At 38.0% G+C, this 14,480-nt stretch overlaps 1 protein-coding gene across 1 annotated transcript in view; it reads left to right on the top strand.

The window, feature by feature from the left end:
• Nucleotides 1-14,237, top strand: part of LOC115429709 (thyrotropin-releasing hormone-degrading ectoenzyme) — a 265,248-nt gene extending 251,011 nt beyond the window's left edge. Inside the window, exons 18-20 of the mRNA XM_030149384.1 lie at nt 7,401-7,541; nt 7,934-8,015; nt 10,949-14,237. Coding sequence (XP_030005244.1) covers nt 7,401-7,541; nt 7,934-8,015; nt 10,949-11,095 — 370 coding nt within the window. The 3' untranslated portion in view covers nt 11,096-14,237. The remainder of the gene's footprint in view (nt 1-7,400; nt 7,542-7,933; nt 8,016-10,948) is intronic.
• The last annotated feature ends 243 nt before the right edge of the window (nt 14,238-14,480 follow it).

Below are 14,480 nucleotides of genomic sequence, written 5' to 3' on the forward strand. Positions count from 1 at the left end.
CCATAGATATAGCTTTGTGACATTACATCATGATTTCATAGTACTGTGAGATTATGTTGATTTCATAATATTGTATTTATATGATAATATATATAAAAAGAACTACCCAATGCAGGTTGCTTCTGACAGTAAAAAATAATTATTATTCTGTATGGGTATTTTCATACCAGCATCATACATTGAGCAGGAAAAGGTGTAACTGGTCCATCCACGTGTCTCATTTCAGTCACTTGTCGTTTGAGAAGTCACTGGAGCTCCTCCTTTTTCATTCAGGAAACAAGGAGCTGTCTTTGTGTCAGGTGTCTGGTGTTCATAATAAATCCATGCAGTGTATTCTAGGGCCTGACTGATGTTTCTCCAAAAATACACACCATTGCTGATATACACAGAGAAGGACGTTTTGATTAACTATACTCAGGATTAAATGCTTGCATCGCCAAAATTTCAACCATTTTGTGGACCTGTGTCTCATACCAGCTGCCCTGATTTTACACATTTAAAATCAGAGCTGAGCAACGTGGCCGAAAAATTCAGTGTTATAGAAAACGTATGACTTTAATTGATTGTCCTCTGGCTGCATGAATAGAAGACAAAACATCATTCAAAAATACTCCTTCTTTACTAAAACCGTGTGCCATATGTGCTTGGAAAAAAACATTCACAATTAATACAGTTATCGATGCCGCTATTAACAAATGTGGCAAATTTGTTTCCGAAGGTATTCTCCATGCCGTCAGCAGCTGTAACCATCTCTGTTGCATGGGCTTCGGGCATCTTTTTGTAGCTATCAACTATAAACCACAGAAATGTGATCTATAACACATTGAAACTGCAGTAAACGGACGATCAGATGATTAAGTTGTTTACGAAGAAAATACGTACATTTGTGTGTTTCTTTCATCACACTGCTGCCCTTTTTTGCTGTGTTTACCTCCATCTTGCCAATGACTCGAACAGAATTATGGGAGGTTTCTCCTACCCCTCCATTCATTGTGTGGTCATGGAAAATCTCCATTTCGAGGGCTATAGAGCCCTCCACCTTAGCCCTTCACCTCTGTCTAATCGAGAATCGGAACATTACCCCTTCACGTGTATGCGCAAAATGGAGGAGGAAGGCCAAGGGGTGAATTGGGATTGGGTCCAAGACCCAGAACGAAAACAGACTAGAGTTAGAATCATCATGACAACAATTGTAGAGCAAAATGCATTGCTGTAACATGTCACGACTAGTTAAATCAAATTCATATTATCTTTTCTAATATATTGTCCTTATGTCTTTCATTTAAAATCCTCCAAATTTATCATAGTTACATGTTACGAGTGCTGTTCAATAAGTTCATGGCCTCACACAGAACAACACAGACTGATAATTTATATTTTATTTTTCAACATAATCTCCATTTACAGCAATGCACTTGGTCCATCGATGTTCAAGCATCACTATCCCATCACGAAAGAATGTAACATCCTGTATTATAATAACCAGTATTTCTGGGTGAGGCCATGAACTTATTGAACAGCCCTCGTAGGCCTATATTTCATGACTGTAACACTCCCTCTAGGCCTGATGGAAAATAATATTCTCAGCTGTCCTCTCCTATGACCAGTGTATCAGAACTCATCAAGGGAGAGAGATGGGATGTATGTGGAAGATGTTCATATTAAGTCTTATACAATGGAACATGTTTTTAAAGTAGATGCATCTGACTGGTTGCATTTGAAGAGGGCGTGTAATAAATAATGATACTATTCTGTGATGATGCGGTTTTTGTACAAATCCCATAGAAACCACTATGTCCAAGACCGAGACCAAATGAGTTGAGTCTGTGACAAGACCAAGACCACAAAAAAGTGGTACTACATCACTACACAAAGCAGCAGCAGAGTACAGTAGAATATAATGGTGAAAATATAAAGGTTAATTCATCTCATTATCCTATAGGGAAATTTGGTCTTTGCATTTTACTCATCCTAATACAGACACACTACCTAACATTAGTACTAGCTTTAGCACATAATATGCATCAGTGGTGCAGTGTTCCCTGGAGAAGTGGGTATACTCTCAATTTTTGCCTTTGTTTTTATTGTATTACTATTTTTAAAGTAGTCCAGAAAAAAATGCTGTTTTAGAAGCAGTGACATGTAAGACTACTCTATTTAGTTTGGTCAAACAGTTTTCCTCTATCATCATTATAATACTAAGCCTTTCCAGATGTACCGTGTTTGCCAGTTCCCCCAGCCGAAGGTCAACCGTGGGCACTGAGTCCTTCTTCCACACTGTCAGGATCAACTTTTTAGCAATCACCATACCAAACGAAACAGCAACTTTCTCATATTTATTGGCTGATGGTAAAGCACTAGCAGGCCCAACATACAACAAAACTTCGACCAGAATGTTGAGATGACAGACTGCGGTGGAATAATACATGTTGCACCCACACTGACACACACTGCAAATTAAATCACAGAAGAAGAAGTGAACATTTGCCTGAGGCTCCATATGCTCACAACTCAAGCCTGTTTCTTCCATCATGGGAACTTAAATCAGTTTGAGTACTTTGTGTGGATGTAGCTTCTTTCAGCTGTCACCATGACACCTTCAGGGTCAGGTTGGATGGAAACACACATGTATGTTTGTTTTGATAACTGTATTTCGTCAACACATTACTGCCTCCGCCTCTCATTGAGAAAAATATCAACGATTGATCTTACACTTGTTCAAAACTGTACAGCAAACAACTCTGTGTGTGTGTGTGTGTGTGTGTGTGGTATTGATTTTCCAGCCACACTCAACTGTCCTGCAATCTGAGAAGTAGACTGCATGTTCCGATAGCACCCATACACACACACACACTCTCATACACACACACACACACACACAAATCAAAAACCGCAGAGCAAAAACAGTGATTGGTCACACAGGAAATGGTTTCAGCACAGAGGAATTGTGGGAAAAGAGAGAAAATTGATTTTGGAGTTTAATGAAAAGACAGGAGCTACAAACATCCACACACATCTCACACACACTAAAATACAGACAAATGGAAACAGAAAGTAAAGAAAGATGAAGGTAAACCGAGGATGACTGAACATCCTCCCAGTCTTTGTTTTACTGCTTACATCTTTAAAAAAAAAAAAAAAAAAAACACTTTAGAAACCCGGTTTAATGTTTGTTTGCATGAAATTATCAGGTTTCTGCAGGCTTTTTGCCAGGTTTGTGTAAATTAAATCCTTCAAATCCTTCAATTCCTGAGCTGGGGAGTAATCAGATTACTGCAACATACCTCAATGATTTGTCTACTTTTCAGAAGCTCCTTCCAGCAGGGCCCCTAATACCACAACAAAAAGTGCAGAAATACCCATTTCATTGACACAACTTAACCTTTTCTGCTTAACTTTCATAAGCACATATACAGCTTGGCTTTCTGACAAGTTCATCATAACATGACCCACTGAAAATGTTACCAAACAATAGCACTGTTTGGAGTCTGAGCCATATACTGTAGACCATGCAATATAAATAGATGAAATAAATGTCCTCCTGCTATGGTTGATCATTATGGATATCAGTCATAACAAACCTTAGCCCTTTTATATCATTAAATAATCATATTGCAAAGACTGCAAATAGAACACTACCCATCTAAATCAGTACAGTATTTGATCAATGTGTACTTGATTTGTTTTTTTTTTTTCCCCCGTGTCTTATCTGCTAAATTAAGACATGTCTGTTACATCTCATTTCCAGGTCATACTCATCACCAGCAAAGTCTGTATGCTATTTACTATATGAATGGATGAATGGATGAATGAATGAATATTTTTACCTCCGCCAAGGAGGTTATGTTTTTGCCAGGGTTTGTTTGTCTGTTTGTTTGTTTGTTTGTCTGTCTGTTAGTGTGCAACATAACTCAAAAAGTTATGGACAGATTTGGATGAAATTTTCAGGGTTTGTTGGAAATGGGATAAGGAAGAAATGATTAAATTTTGGTGGTGATCGGGGGTGGGGGGGCCCACGGGGGGGGCCACTGATCAGCCTTGGCGGAGGTCTGCGCTCTCCGAGTGCTTCTAGTTTATATAAGTGTCATACACTTACGTGCCCATAACCATATAGGCTTATAAGACACTACTGACATTCAAAACAAGAAGATGACCAACATATAAAGCATATATTCATCTCAATCACAATTATATAAAACAAGGTCTTTTTAGTTCGGGATACAGAGTTCTTTGTCAGAGTTTCCATGCCTTTCCCAAAAATCTTGCCAAACTATACATTTCATTTTCAAATAACTAACTCAACATATCCCCATCAGGCATCCAAAACAAATCAGGCTATAACAACTATATTCAGACATAGTGATCACACAGCAAAAAAGGGGTGTCCAAAAACAAGACAAAAACACTAAATCTGAGGAAAAAGGTACTGAAAATAAGTGAAATATCTGACCATGCAGCAAGATCATTTTACTTGAAAAGATTTCTTGAATTAAGATTGTTAAATTTAGAAATAAGCATGTCTACAGATGTATGAACACTTAAAAAAAAAAGAAATTAACTCTTAAAACAAGATAAACTAACATTTCTAAGGTTTTTTTTTTTTTTTTTTTAAATCTTGGTAAGAACCAAACAATTTGCAGTGCAGTGCAGTTTTGCAGTGTTGTACTTGCAGTAGATTGATTGTCTCAGGGACACTTTTTGTTCAGTCCATGTGAAATCATCTCCTGTGAGACTGACCAACTCCAATTTTCCTCATACTTTCAGGAAATGATGTTTTTCATCCAAGTTAACACCAGACAGAATTTCAGCCTCATGTCTTCATCATTTTTCAGACACTGGGCCGTTGAAAATGGGTTGTCACACAGATTTTACTGTAAAAACCAGTGGTACAGAAGAAAAAAAGATGTTCAATAAGTCATTACTTCTGAACTATTCGTGATAGTTGCATAATATGTTGAGGAATTGTTCCAAGGTACAAGATGTCTTTAGCCTAATTACAGCCTGCTAAAAGCTGTTCAAAAATGGTTGTCTCAAAACCTGGTGTATCTCCACAGTGAAACACATCAGATGTATTTCTCTAAATGAAATAAAAACTTTATGATGTATAAGGCATCAAAGGCTTAAAAAAATCATGTCCTACCCATATTTCAAGTGGATGCTGCTCGTGTATGACAAGGTCGAGGGTATGTCTGCATTAATATATTGTGACGGCCCTCAGGCTGATCTGATTCCCCATCTCTTTGCAGGTGACGAGTGGGCAGGGCTTTCAATTGACCCAGAGAACCTGGGCCCAGAGCTCCTGGTCACCTTTAAAAGCTTCCTCTTAGTCCATCTCTCTGGGACTCTTTCCTCCTATCTTTCCCTTTTGTTTTGTCCTTTATTTTCATTTTCTACTAATCTAACCCTCACACATTACATGTACCACTCATCCATTCACATACACTCCTGGCTTCACTGATTATCATTTTTGTGTGTACCTTTGGCTGAAGTTTGGTGTTTATTCTTTGGTAGATAAATCAGTTATTTTGTAATTGTCACCTCATCAAAAAACTACCTTGGTGCTCTGGGCTCGTCTGTTAAAACCAGCCTCAGAAAACTTGGAGTTGTGTTCGATCAGGCTGTGTCTTTGGAGAGTCACTTCTGACAGCTGACCAAAAACTGTTTTTATCACTTGAGAAATATCTCTAAAGTAAGCAGGATGTTGTCAAAATCAGATCTTGAAATGATCGTTCACACTTTCATCTCGTCTCGTATTGATTACTGCAATTCTGTGTTCACTTGTTTTAATAAGACAACTCAGACGGTACAGAATTCTGCTGCTAGACTTTTGACAGGTACACCCACATCACCCCTATTTCGTCAGCTCTTTGTTGGCTTCCAAGCATATTTCATATACATTTTAAAATTTTAGTCCTGACTTTCCAGGCCCCCAGTATATGGCTGTCTTGTTGTGCCCCTACTCCTCAGGGTACACCCTTAGGTCTTCAGGCCAGAGCCTCCTGAAGGTCCCAAAGACTCGTTTTAAAACCCAGGCAGACCTGTCCTTTCAGGCTGTAGCCCCCAGACTCTGGAATGACCTGCCACTGTCCCTCCCTGTGGTCGACTCCGTGGACTCTTAAAATGCAGCTCAAGATGTTGTTTTTTAGGAAAGCTTTCGATTGATGGATTTATCCTTTTTATTTATTTTATGAAATTATTCTTATTGTGATAACGTTAGTACAGGCACTGAATCCAAATGCAGAACACGGACACAAAAAATAAAGTTCAAAAGATTTATTAGTTACACACAGGTGTAGTAATAATAATAATAATAATAATAATAATAATAATAATAATAATAATAATAATAATAATATCAGTGACAGAATCTTGAGGATAATGGTTGGAAACTTCCTCCTCGGATTCATCCTCCGGACCGAGGACGACAATCCGTCTCCCCGTGCGGCTTTTGGGGTCTTTTTCCCGACTAGGGAAAAGCAAAGGGAGGTCAGGGACGGAAACAGGTCATACACAGGCAGGCTAGCAATCAGGCGACAGGACATATGGACAAGGCAAAAACTCACGTACCAGTAGTCAGGGTGAGAAGGTCAGAACCAGGGTATCAGATGAGGCAGACAAAACCGACAGGGAGCAGGCAGAAGGCAAAAAACCGGGAAATCCAAAAACGGGTCACAACAGGTAGTCAAACAAACAGATGAGGTCAAAACGCTGGTAAGAACTGCAAGAGTTACAAACTGGCGTCTGACTAGGGGAAGAGACAGGGTTTAAATACACAAAAGGGAGGGACGACAACTAGACACAGGTGGCACAAATTAGGGCAGAGACAGGTAATCAGGGGAAAGGTGAACACGATCAAGGAAAGGGAAGTAAAGACGACAGACAAGACACATGAGGGGAAACTTAACAAAATAAAACAGGAAGAGACGAACAGAACATAAAAGACAGACAAAACCAGACTAACGTCTGGCTGCAGGTATGACACTTACGTTGTTTTATTGCACCTATTTTATGTACAACACTCAGTGATTTTTATCTGTGAAAAGCGCTTTATAAATAAACTTAACTTACTATTTGTCGTGGCCTTTTGAGCTCATTATGGCAGTACACTCAAAAGGCTATGGCAAACCAAAGTTGGTATCGTTAACCAAACTCTGCCTTATGGTATCAATCACACCACTACAGAAGGAAGTGTAAAATACAAAGGCACAGCCCTGATAGTAATCTGTATCAGAGAGATATCGGATCATTTTAGGAGGCAGACACAGCAGAGTTTCCACTGTCTACAACTATGAAAATAATCTGAATACAGCAAAAAATTCAACACAGCAAAAGCCACCTTTGACATCATCCATTTCCGTCTCCATGGTAACAGAGTATGTTTGTGTCTATCTGTCTCCCAGGTTGCTGAACCTGTCTCTGACCTCTGATCTGGTCCCAGAACAGGATGTGATTGATGTTATCATCCACGTGGGTAGAAACCCTCAGGGCCGAAACCTGGCCTGGAAATACTTCAGAGATAAGTGGGATGTCCTCAACGCACGGTGAGAGCGACTAATCTGGAGGTTTTGTTTCCGTGCTTAAGTGTAGTTTATGTTGGAGTCTGTGTTGTTCTGACTGGTATCTGTTCACTGTTGTAGCCGTAGAGGAGCAGGAGAGAGAAGCTGAAGAACTTGAATGCAATCTAAACAAATGCCTACACATTGAGGCTGTTCTCATGGATGTAGACAACCCACACTGTGGTTAGATGAGGAGGTCAGACCTGTGGAGCTAGTGTCAACCAATGACCAGCCCCCACAACAAAACAGACTCCAACACAAACTACACATAGATGAGCATGCATGAACCTTTAATAGTTCACCTTAAAACAATAATGTTCCTTTAATGCCAAGACGTGTATTTTTAAGACATTAACTCTGCCTTTGTTTCTGTTCAGTTATGGTGAAGCTTTGTTCATGAATTCAAAGCTCATCGGTGGAGTCACAGAGTTTCTCAACACAGAGAAAGAACTCAGTGAGGTAAATAAAACCACTCATACTTAGTGCAAATTCAGGCATCCTGAAATTTTAGGATTAGAATGTGCTCTCTATGTGTTTTTTTAAACTTTCTCTGTAGTTCTTGACATTACAAACAGAAATCAACTTTTTTTTTTCTTGGAAATGTGTAAGATGAAAAAGGTCTTATGCAGCCCCCAAATGCAACACAAAGCTCACAGAAGGTAACAGACTTTCCAGATTTTCTCTTGATAAAAGGCTTTTTGACCTTAATGAATAGAGGTTAAAGTTGTGAGTTAAAGCAGATATCAAACCTGTTAACCAGCAGGATTTGTAAACAGGTGAACCCTGCCTTGGACCTAAATGTGACACTTATTGACTTATTTGAGTTATTGTTATTATTATATGTCAGATATTTATATCATTTAATGCTTTCTGTAACTTAAATTGTTTTATAAGAAGATCAGGAAAGAAGTAGAATGTGTGAAATTACAACAAAAGCAGAACAAGTGCTCAGAGAGCTGACAAAAATGTGTCTTCAGCTTTCTAATGTTCACAGGCTCACATGTTCCACAAACACAAAGCCTTGTGATTATTTCTTTATACATATTTATTTATACAAATTTATTCATTTTAATTTTTTTGTTTTTTTTTTTTCCTCACCATTCCATTACTTTAATGTATTTATTTTTCGGTGATGAATGCTACATGAATATTTTAGAGCACTCCCGACCTGTTACCACGGTAACGAATTGCTTCACCGTGGGGTTCATTGTCACAACCAACAGGAATCCAAACGGGGGCCCTGCTTGCAAAAACTCTTACTAATTTTTTTGCCAAAAAACCCCAAAAACAACCACTTAGAAAAAAAACACGCAATATATTCAGCTTTTAAAAAGGTATTTTAGAGTAACTGGAGACAAGGAAGTGGGAATAGTTGAAGGAAACTAAACATAAAGGAGAGACAAGTACTGACATATGCTTTACTGTAAAGGCCTGGATTTTCCACTTGGCTCCAGTGAATCTGTCAAACTTCACAGAACAGAAGTTCCCACTTCAGCCCTTTACTTAAAACAAAAAACAGACATTAATTCTCTGCAGCAAAGTTTCTCCCACAACACAAGTTTCTCTTTAATATCTCACCTCACATGCTGGAGACTCTACATTTAATTACTGCCATTTAATAGTTTCTCTTTGATAAGTCGACTGCAATGCTGAAAAGTTTCCTCTTGAATTATGGCATTCTGTCTAATTATTGTTGTTTAAACCAATTTAGCTTTAATACTTCAGCTTTTTTTCCCTTACGCTGTCACATAGAAGGAAAGTTCATCAAACCACCAGAAACTTCCTGAAAACTTATTTTTGTGCTTTCTAGTCACATGTTCCTTATACTTTTCTAATTAGTGTCTACCTGTGAACTGTTCACTAACTGATAATAGAGAAGTCACTGAAATCTACAGTAATTTTCCATTATATACTGTAGTTTGCTCCATCTTTTCCCTCAACAGGCAACAGAGTCTGTGCAACAAAATTCACCCTAAGTGTATTCTGAGAATGCCCTGCTCAGTTTACCCTTCAGTTGTACGTGTTGTTATTTTGAGGTGGAAACACCGAGGAGTAATCTACAGCTGAGTGGAAAACCATAGGAGCCCATACAATGTTAGGGAAGAAAAATATTTGAAACTTCTTTTCATCTGCAGTGTTAAATAAGGACACCAGCAAAGTTTGTAGTTGTGCCTGGTCTCATTTTATTGTGACAATCCACAAAGTCAGCAGTATAAAGAAATACCTACACAATAATGTTATAATTCATGCATGAAAGGTTTACAAGTTACCAAAATATTTTACCCATTATAAAAGATTTTTTTTTATCCTGCACAGGGTTTGCATCCTGTCTTGGTTATGTTTTATTTTCCAATATACTGTTGATTCTTTCAGTAAAAACTTCTGTTAAAGCAGCGTATGACTTTCATCACAATTTTTTTTTTCAAACTGAAAACCCTGGTGCTAAAAGTACTGAAGTCACATTTTTGGACAATTCAAGTTGAGCGTATAAACATGTTGTATTTGTTTAACGAAGTCCACCCTATAAATATATTTAACAGACTTTTTCTGTGACTTCAGAACTTTTAGCACCAATTTATAAAACCCCAGTGGTAGCCTAATTATCACTAATTCATTAGTCTTTCTGTGCTTACACACCTGAATCACTTTCCTCACGGTGAAGAGCTTTGAAGAGGACTCCATCATAATCACAGTCTGCTTGTTTATATAAGAAACCAAAACATCATTCTTGTCACGAAGTGCATTGTGGGAATGGGAATTCCATGCAGCGACCAAGCAAAAGCGGTTCCTCACAGAAGAAAACAAGCCAGATTGCTACAACGTAAAATTATACCGTCCACCAGGGTTATTTTAAAGAATGAGTCTAGTCGGTGGATGGAGGTCAAGGGGACATTTGGGTTCAGCACTCATGAGGAGACAGCGAAATTGCTGCTGCGTGGAATTCCCATTGCCACAACGCACTTCCCCACAAAATTTCCGAAAATGCTTGAGTGATGTTTATTTTTCTTATATAAACAAGCGGACTGTGTTTATAATGGAGTCAGCTTTGAAGTTACTCACAGTGAGGGAAGAGATTCAGGTGCATAAGCACGGAAAGACTAATGGATTAGTGATAATTAGGACATCAATGGGGTTTTACAAATTTGAAAAAAAAAACATTTGTGATGAAAGTCATACTCTGCTTTAAGGATCTTATGCGTTTCTGTCTTTCTCGTCTTTCTGTACCCTTACTTTCTTGAGTGTCACTTGTTCAGTAAATCTCTTATTCTACTTAGTTCCCTATCATTCCCTCTTCCTAAAGTTTTGTTTTTAAATAAATGTTTTCAATTTCTTGCTCTTTCTTCATTTCCTTCCATTAAATTCTAATCATTTTTCTGTTTTTTGTTCCTCAGTTAAAGGAGTTCATCCAGTCCAGTGGAGTGGGGGCGGGGCCTGCGTTGCCACGGGCGCTGGAGATTGTTGAGGGCAACGTACGCTGGCATCGTCTGCACCGGCGGCAGTTTTATCAATGGCTACGCAAACCTCCTGCACTTGGCTAACACTATAGCAGAAAAACAGGGGAAATTACTGCTAAGTGAATGCCAGGCTAAGGTTAACTAGCTTACAAATGCAGCCATATAGATGGAAAACCCTGACTGAAGGAAAAGGAAAGTAGTCTTGAGTGGATGGAAACTCTATTTTTTGCAGATTTTTTTCTTCATATGGAATATTTGTTAAATGGACTGAACAGTTAAAACTAGTTTCTGTGCTCTGAAAATCAATGTTTGGTGACTGAAATTGCAAGGCTTTAGCCAATCATAAAGGATGTGTAACAAAAATAACTATACAACTAAATAATTCGACCTAACTTTACAAGAGTGTTGAATCAAATATTCTTGCAAAAAGTGTTTGTTTCCATATAGTTTAGTGACATGTTCAAATCCACATTGACAGATTATCAATCAGTGATACAAACATTATGGACAAATTAAAATGATGTAGTTGGTGCTGTGATGGAGTTAGATGAATTAGAAAACAAAAGCCTCTAAAAAGCATTTAATCAAAGTGCCCTTGAGCTGCCCAAACACCATATTGTACCGTGTAATCAAAGTTTAGTTCTATTTTCATCTGTTTTCTCAAGTCTTTTTAGTTCTGATCCAAATTTATCCAAATTTTGCTCCAAATTTGCTCCATTGGGCCATTCTACATTAAACCAGATAACAGCTGTGTGTTGATCATTGAACAAAGCTGTAATTACATGTGCTGTGTGTCCTCTGATCACAGCGGAGGATTCATTTAGACTCATTAACACTCAACTACATGCAAACGGTTCTGTTTGTTTCTGCATCAAAAAAAAAGAAAAAAAAAAAAACCCCAGTCTCTTTTAGTTATTAGCTGGTGTCACAAGGATTCAGTGAATACAAAAGCTTATAGCGTCTTCACATTTTATCTCTATGAAGAAAGATTTCAATTTTAGAACAGTCTTGTGTTTTAACAAGAAGAACTGGAAAATCTTGAGATGAAATTAAAAAGTAAACTTTAGTTGAAAGTGTAATACAGATGACCATTTTTTTTTTATCATCTTATCTCAGCCATGGATTTGACACATCTCCCCTGTATCCAAACCATGTGGCATCAAAATTGTAGAATATTTTCCAGTGCAAAGGTGCAAGAAAAAGACCCATATACCTCAAACTTAAACAACTCAGCTCTGTTAGAATTCACCTCCTGCTTGCATTTAATATTTTTTCAAGGAGTTGTAAGTTATACTCTTATTGTTCCTTATTTTTAATAGAGTTCGTCACACACCTGTCATCACCAGAGGCAAAGCTTTAAATGTTACTGGTGCTACATGTACACAGTAAGGACTCAACAAGAAACATTTCTGAAAGTTCCACAAATTAAATACAAAATGCATTTACGGTAGGAACATTTAACTCGTCTCATGTTAAAATGTTCCAACAATCAGCAGGGTTGTTATCATAGTGACCGAACAAAACCTGTGACATTGACAACTCGCATCATAAGAGTGACGATAAAATATATACAGAATAACACGTGTAAGCTTAATGGAAAAATGACCTAGACTTAGTCACAATGATAAAAAAAAAAAAAAAAAAGCTGACTGGTTAGATGCAAACATGGCTAATAATATTTTGTCCAAATAGAAGTCGATACCTGTGGCATCACAAAGCACAAAACCAGAAAGTAATTGAATAAATCACAATAACCACAGGGGACTGACTAAGACAAGCCACGTTTGTTTGCCACTCAACCATCCCTACATGGACAAACACGCAGCAGATGAACTGTATGTCTCTTGAAACCATCTGGAGTGTCATTATATGCAGATGATGTTGCTTTTTAAGATAACTGTTGATATAAGGTTTGACTGGAGCGGATCATCAGTGGACCCTTATAGCTTCTCTTCTATTTTTATTTTTTTGGAGAAACTACTCTGTCACCACAGCACACGCTCTGGCATCATGGAGCTCAACATTGTGATAGAACGACGACGACAAGAGAACAATGGATCCATAAGATGATAGACCTCGTGGGACTTTTCCCTTTACAGTTTGATGGATTCTTCTTCTTCTCTGAATTCCGATGTTGGACACATATTCTCCCAAAAAGGCTACAGAACATCAAACAATGGATTCTGTGGCACGCCATTAATTTGCAGCCATATTGTGGTTAACTGTAGACCTTTACAGTGCAGTGGATTCTGTGGCAGATTTTCCGGAAGCATGGATTGTACAGCATGAACACCATGTGGAGTCTCACGTAAGGATGGATGGAGGTCTGCTTTCCCCTTTAGCAATTAAAATGTAAATTACAGTGAAGAATTGGGTTATGTCTTTGGGAAATAAGCATCTGGACCAAAAAAAAAAAAAAAACCTCTAGAGAATCGATGTCAAAGGATTTCACATGGACAAAATGAATCTAAGTCAATCTTTAAAAAGTCAGTGCTGTCAGTCAGGTTTGTTGAACGTCCGTCCTGTTGCGCAAAGACTTTTTGAAGTTATTCTTCTTCTGTTAGACTGGCTTTGTTGTTAATAATTGAGCCATATATGAATTAATGGGCTTGCCTGCTTCTATACACTGTGTGTCCAGTGATGTGTGCTTGAGTATGCGTGTATGTGTGTGTTTTGGAGTGTGTGTGTGTGTGAGATGAAGATGAGGCTGAAGAAGATAACAGCAGTGGTGAGGGCGATGCTGTGACAGTCATTATGATTAAAATGATGATGATTGTAATTATTATTATGATCAAGACTGAGGATGATGGCAAACGTAATGACGGGGGTCGAGCTGGTAATGATAATGACGATGTGGAAATGCTAATTAGAAGTGTTATGCTATTAATTCAGTGCATTCTAAACCTTTATTGTCCTTTCAGGGAAATTTGGTTTACAAACAAACAAAAAAAAAGCACACAACAAACCTGCCCCATGTATAATAAACACTGTAAAGTTCAAATGAATATGATGTTTAAGCTTAAAATGTGGGATTTGAAGATGTCGACAAAGCTGTGAGTGATAGCTGTAATCGTAACGATGACAGTGATGATGATGATGTGTGATTCTGGGACCAAAATGTAGAGGAAACTGGAAGTATGAGGGGAGAGTTTAATCCCACTTCCTGTCTGCACTGCTGTGGTTTCCTGTGTTTTCTGACCAGATGATATTAAAGTGGTTAACCTTGTGTGTGATTCATTTTCTTTCTCTGAAAACCCCAGGTAATTTAAGCTTGTAATTAAAGAGCAATGGAACGTGAAAAGTTCTTTATGCCTCTTAATATACACCGTTTCACTTTAACCAACAAGGCCTGTAGAGATAAAAACTGTTTTTCTCCACTTTAAAGTTTTCTTTTAAGGATTAGTTTTACTTTTTTTGGCATCAGAACAAAAAGGTTTTTAGGAGAACAATGCTATATGATTTCAGGGTT

This window comes from Sphaeramia orbicularis, chromosome 12 (assembly GCF_902148855.1).
Source record: "Sphaeramia orbicularis chromosome 12, fSphaOr1.1, whole genome shotgun sequence".
Classification (NCBI taxonomy): Eukaryota; Metazoa; Chordata; class Actinopteri; order Kurtiformes; family Apogonidae; genus Sphaeramia; species Sphaeramia orbicularis.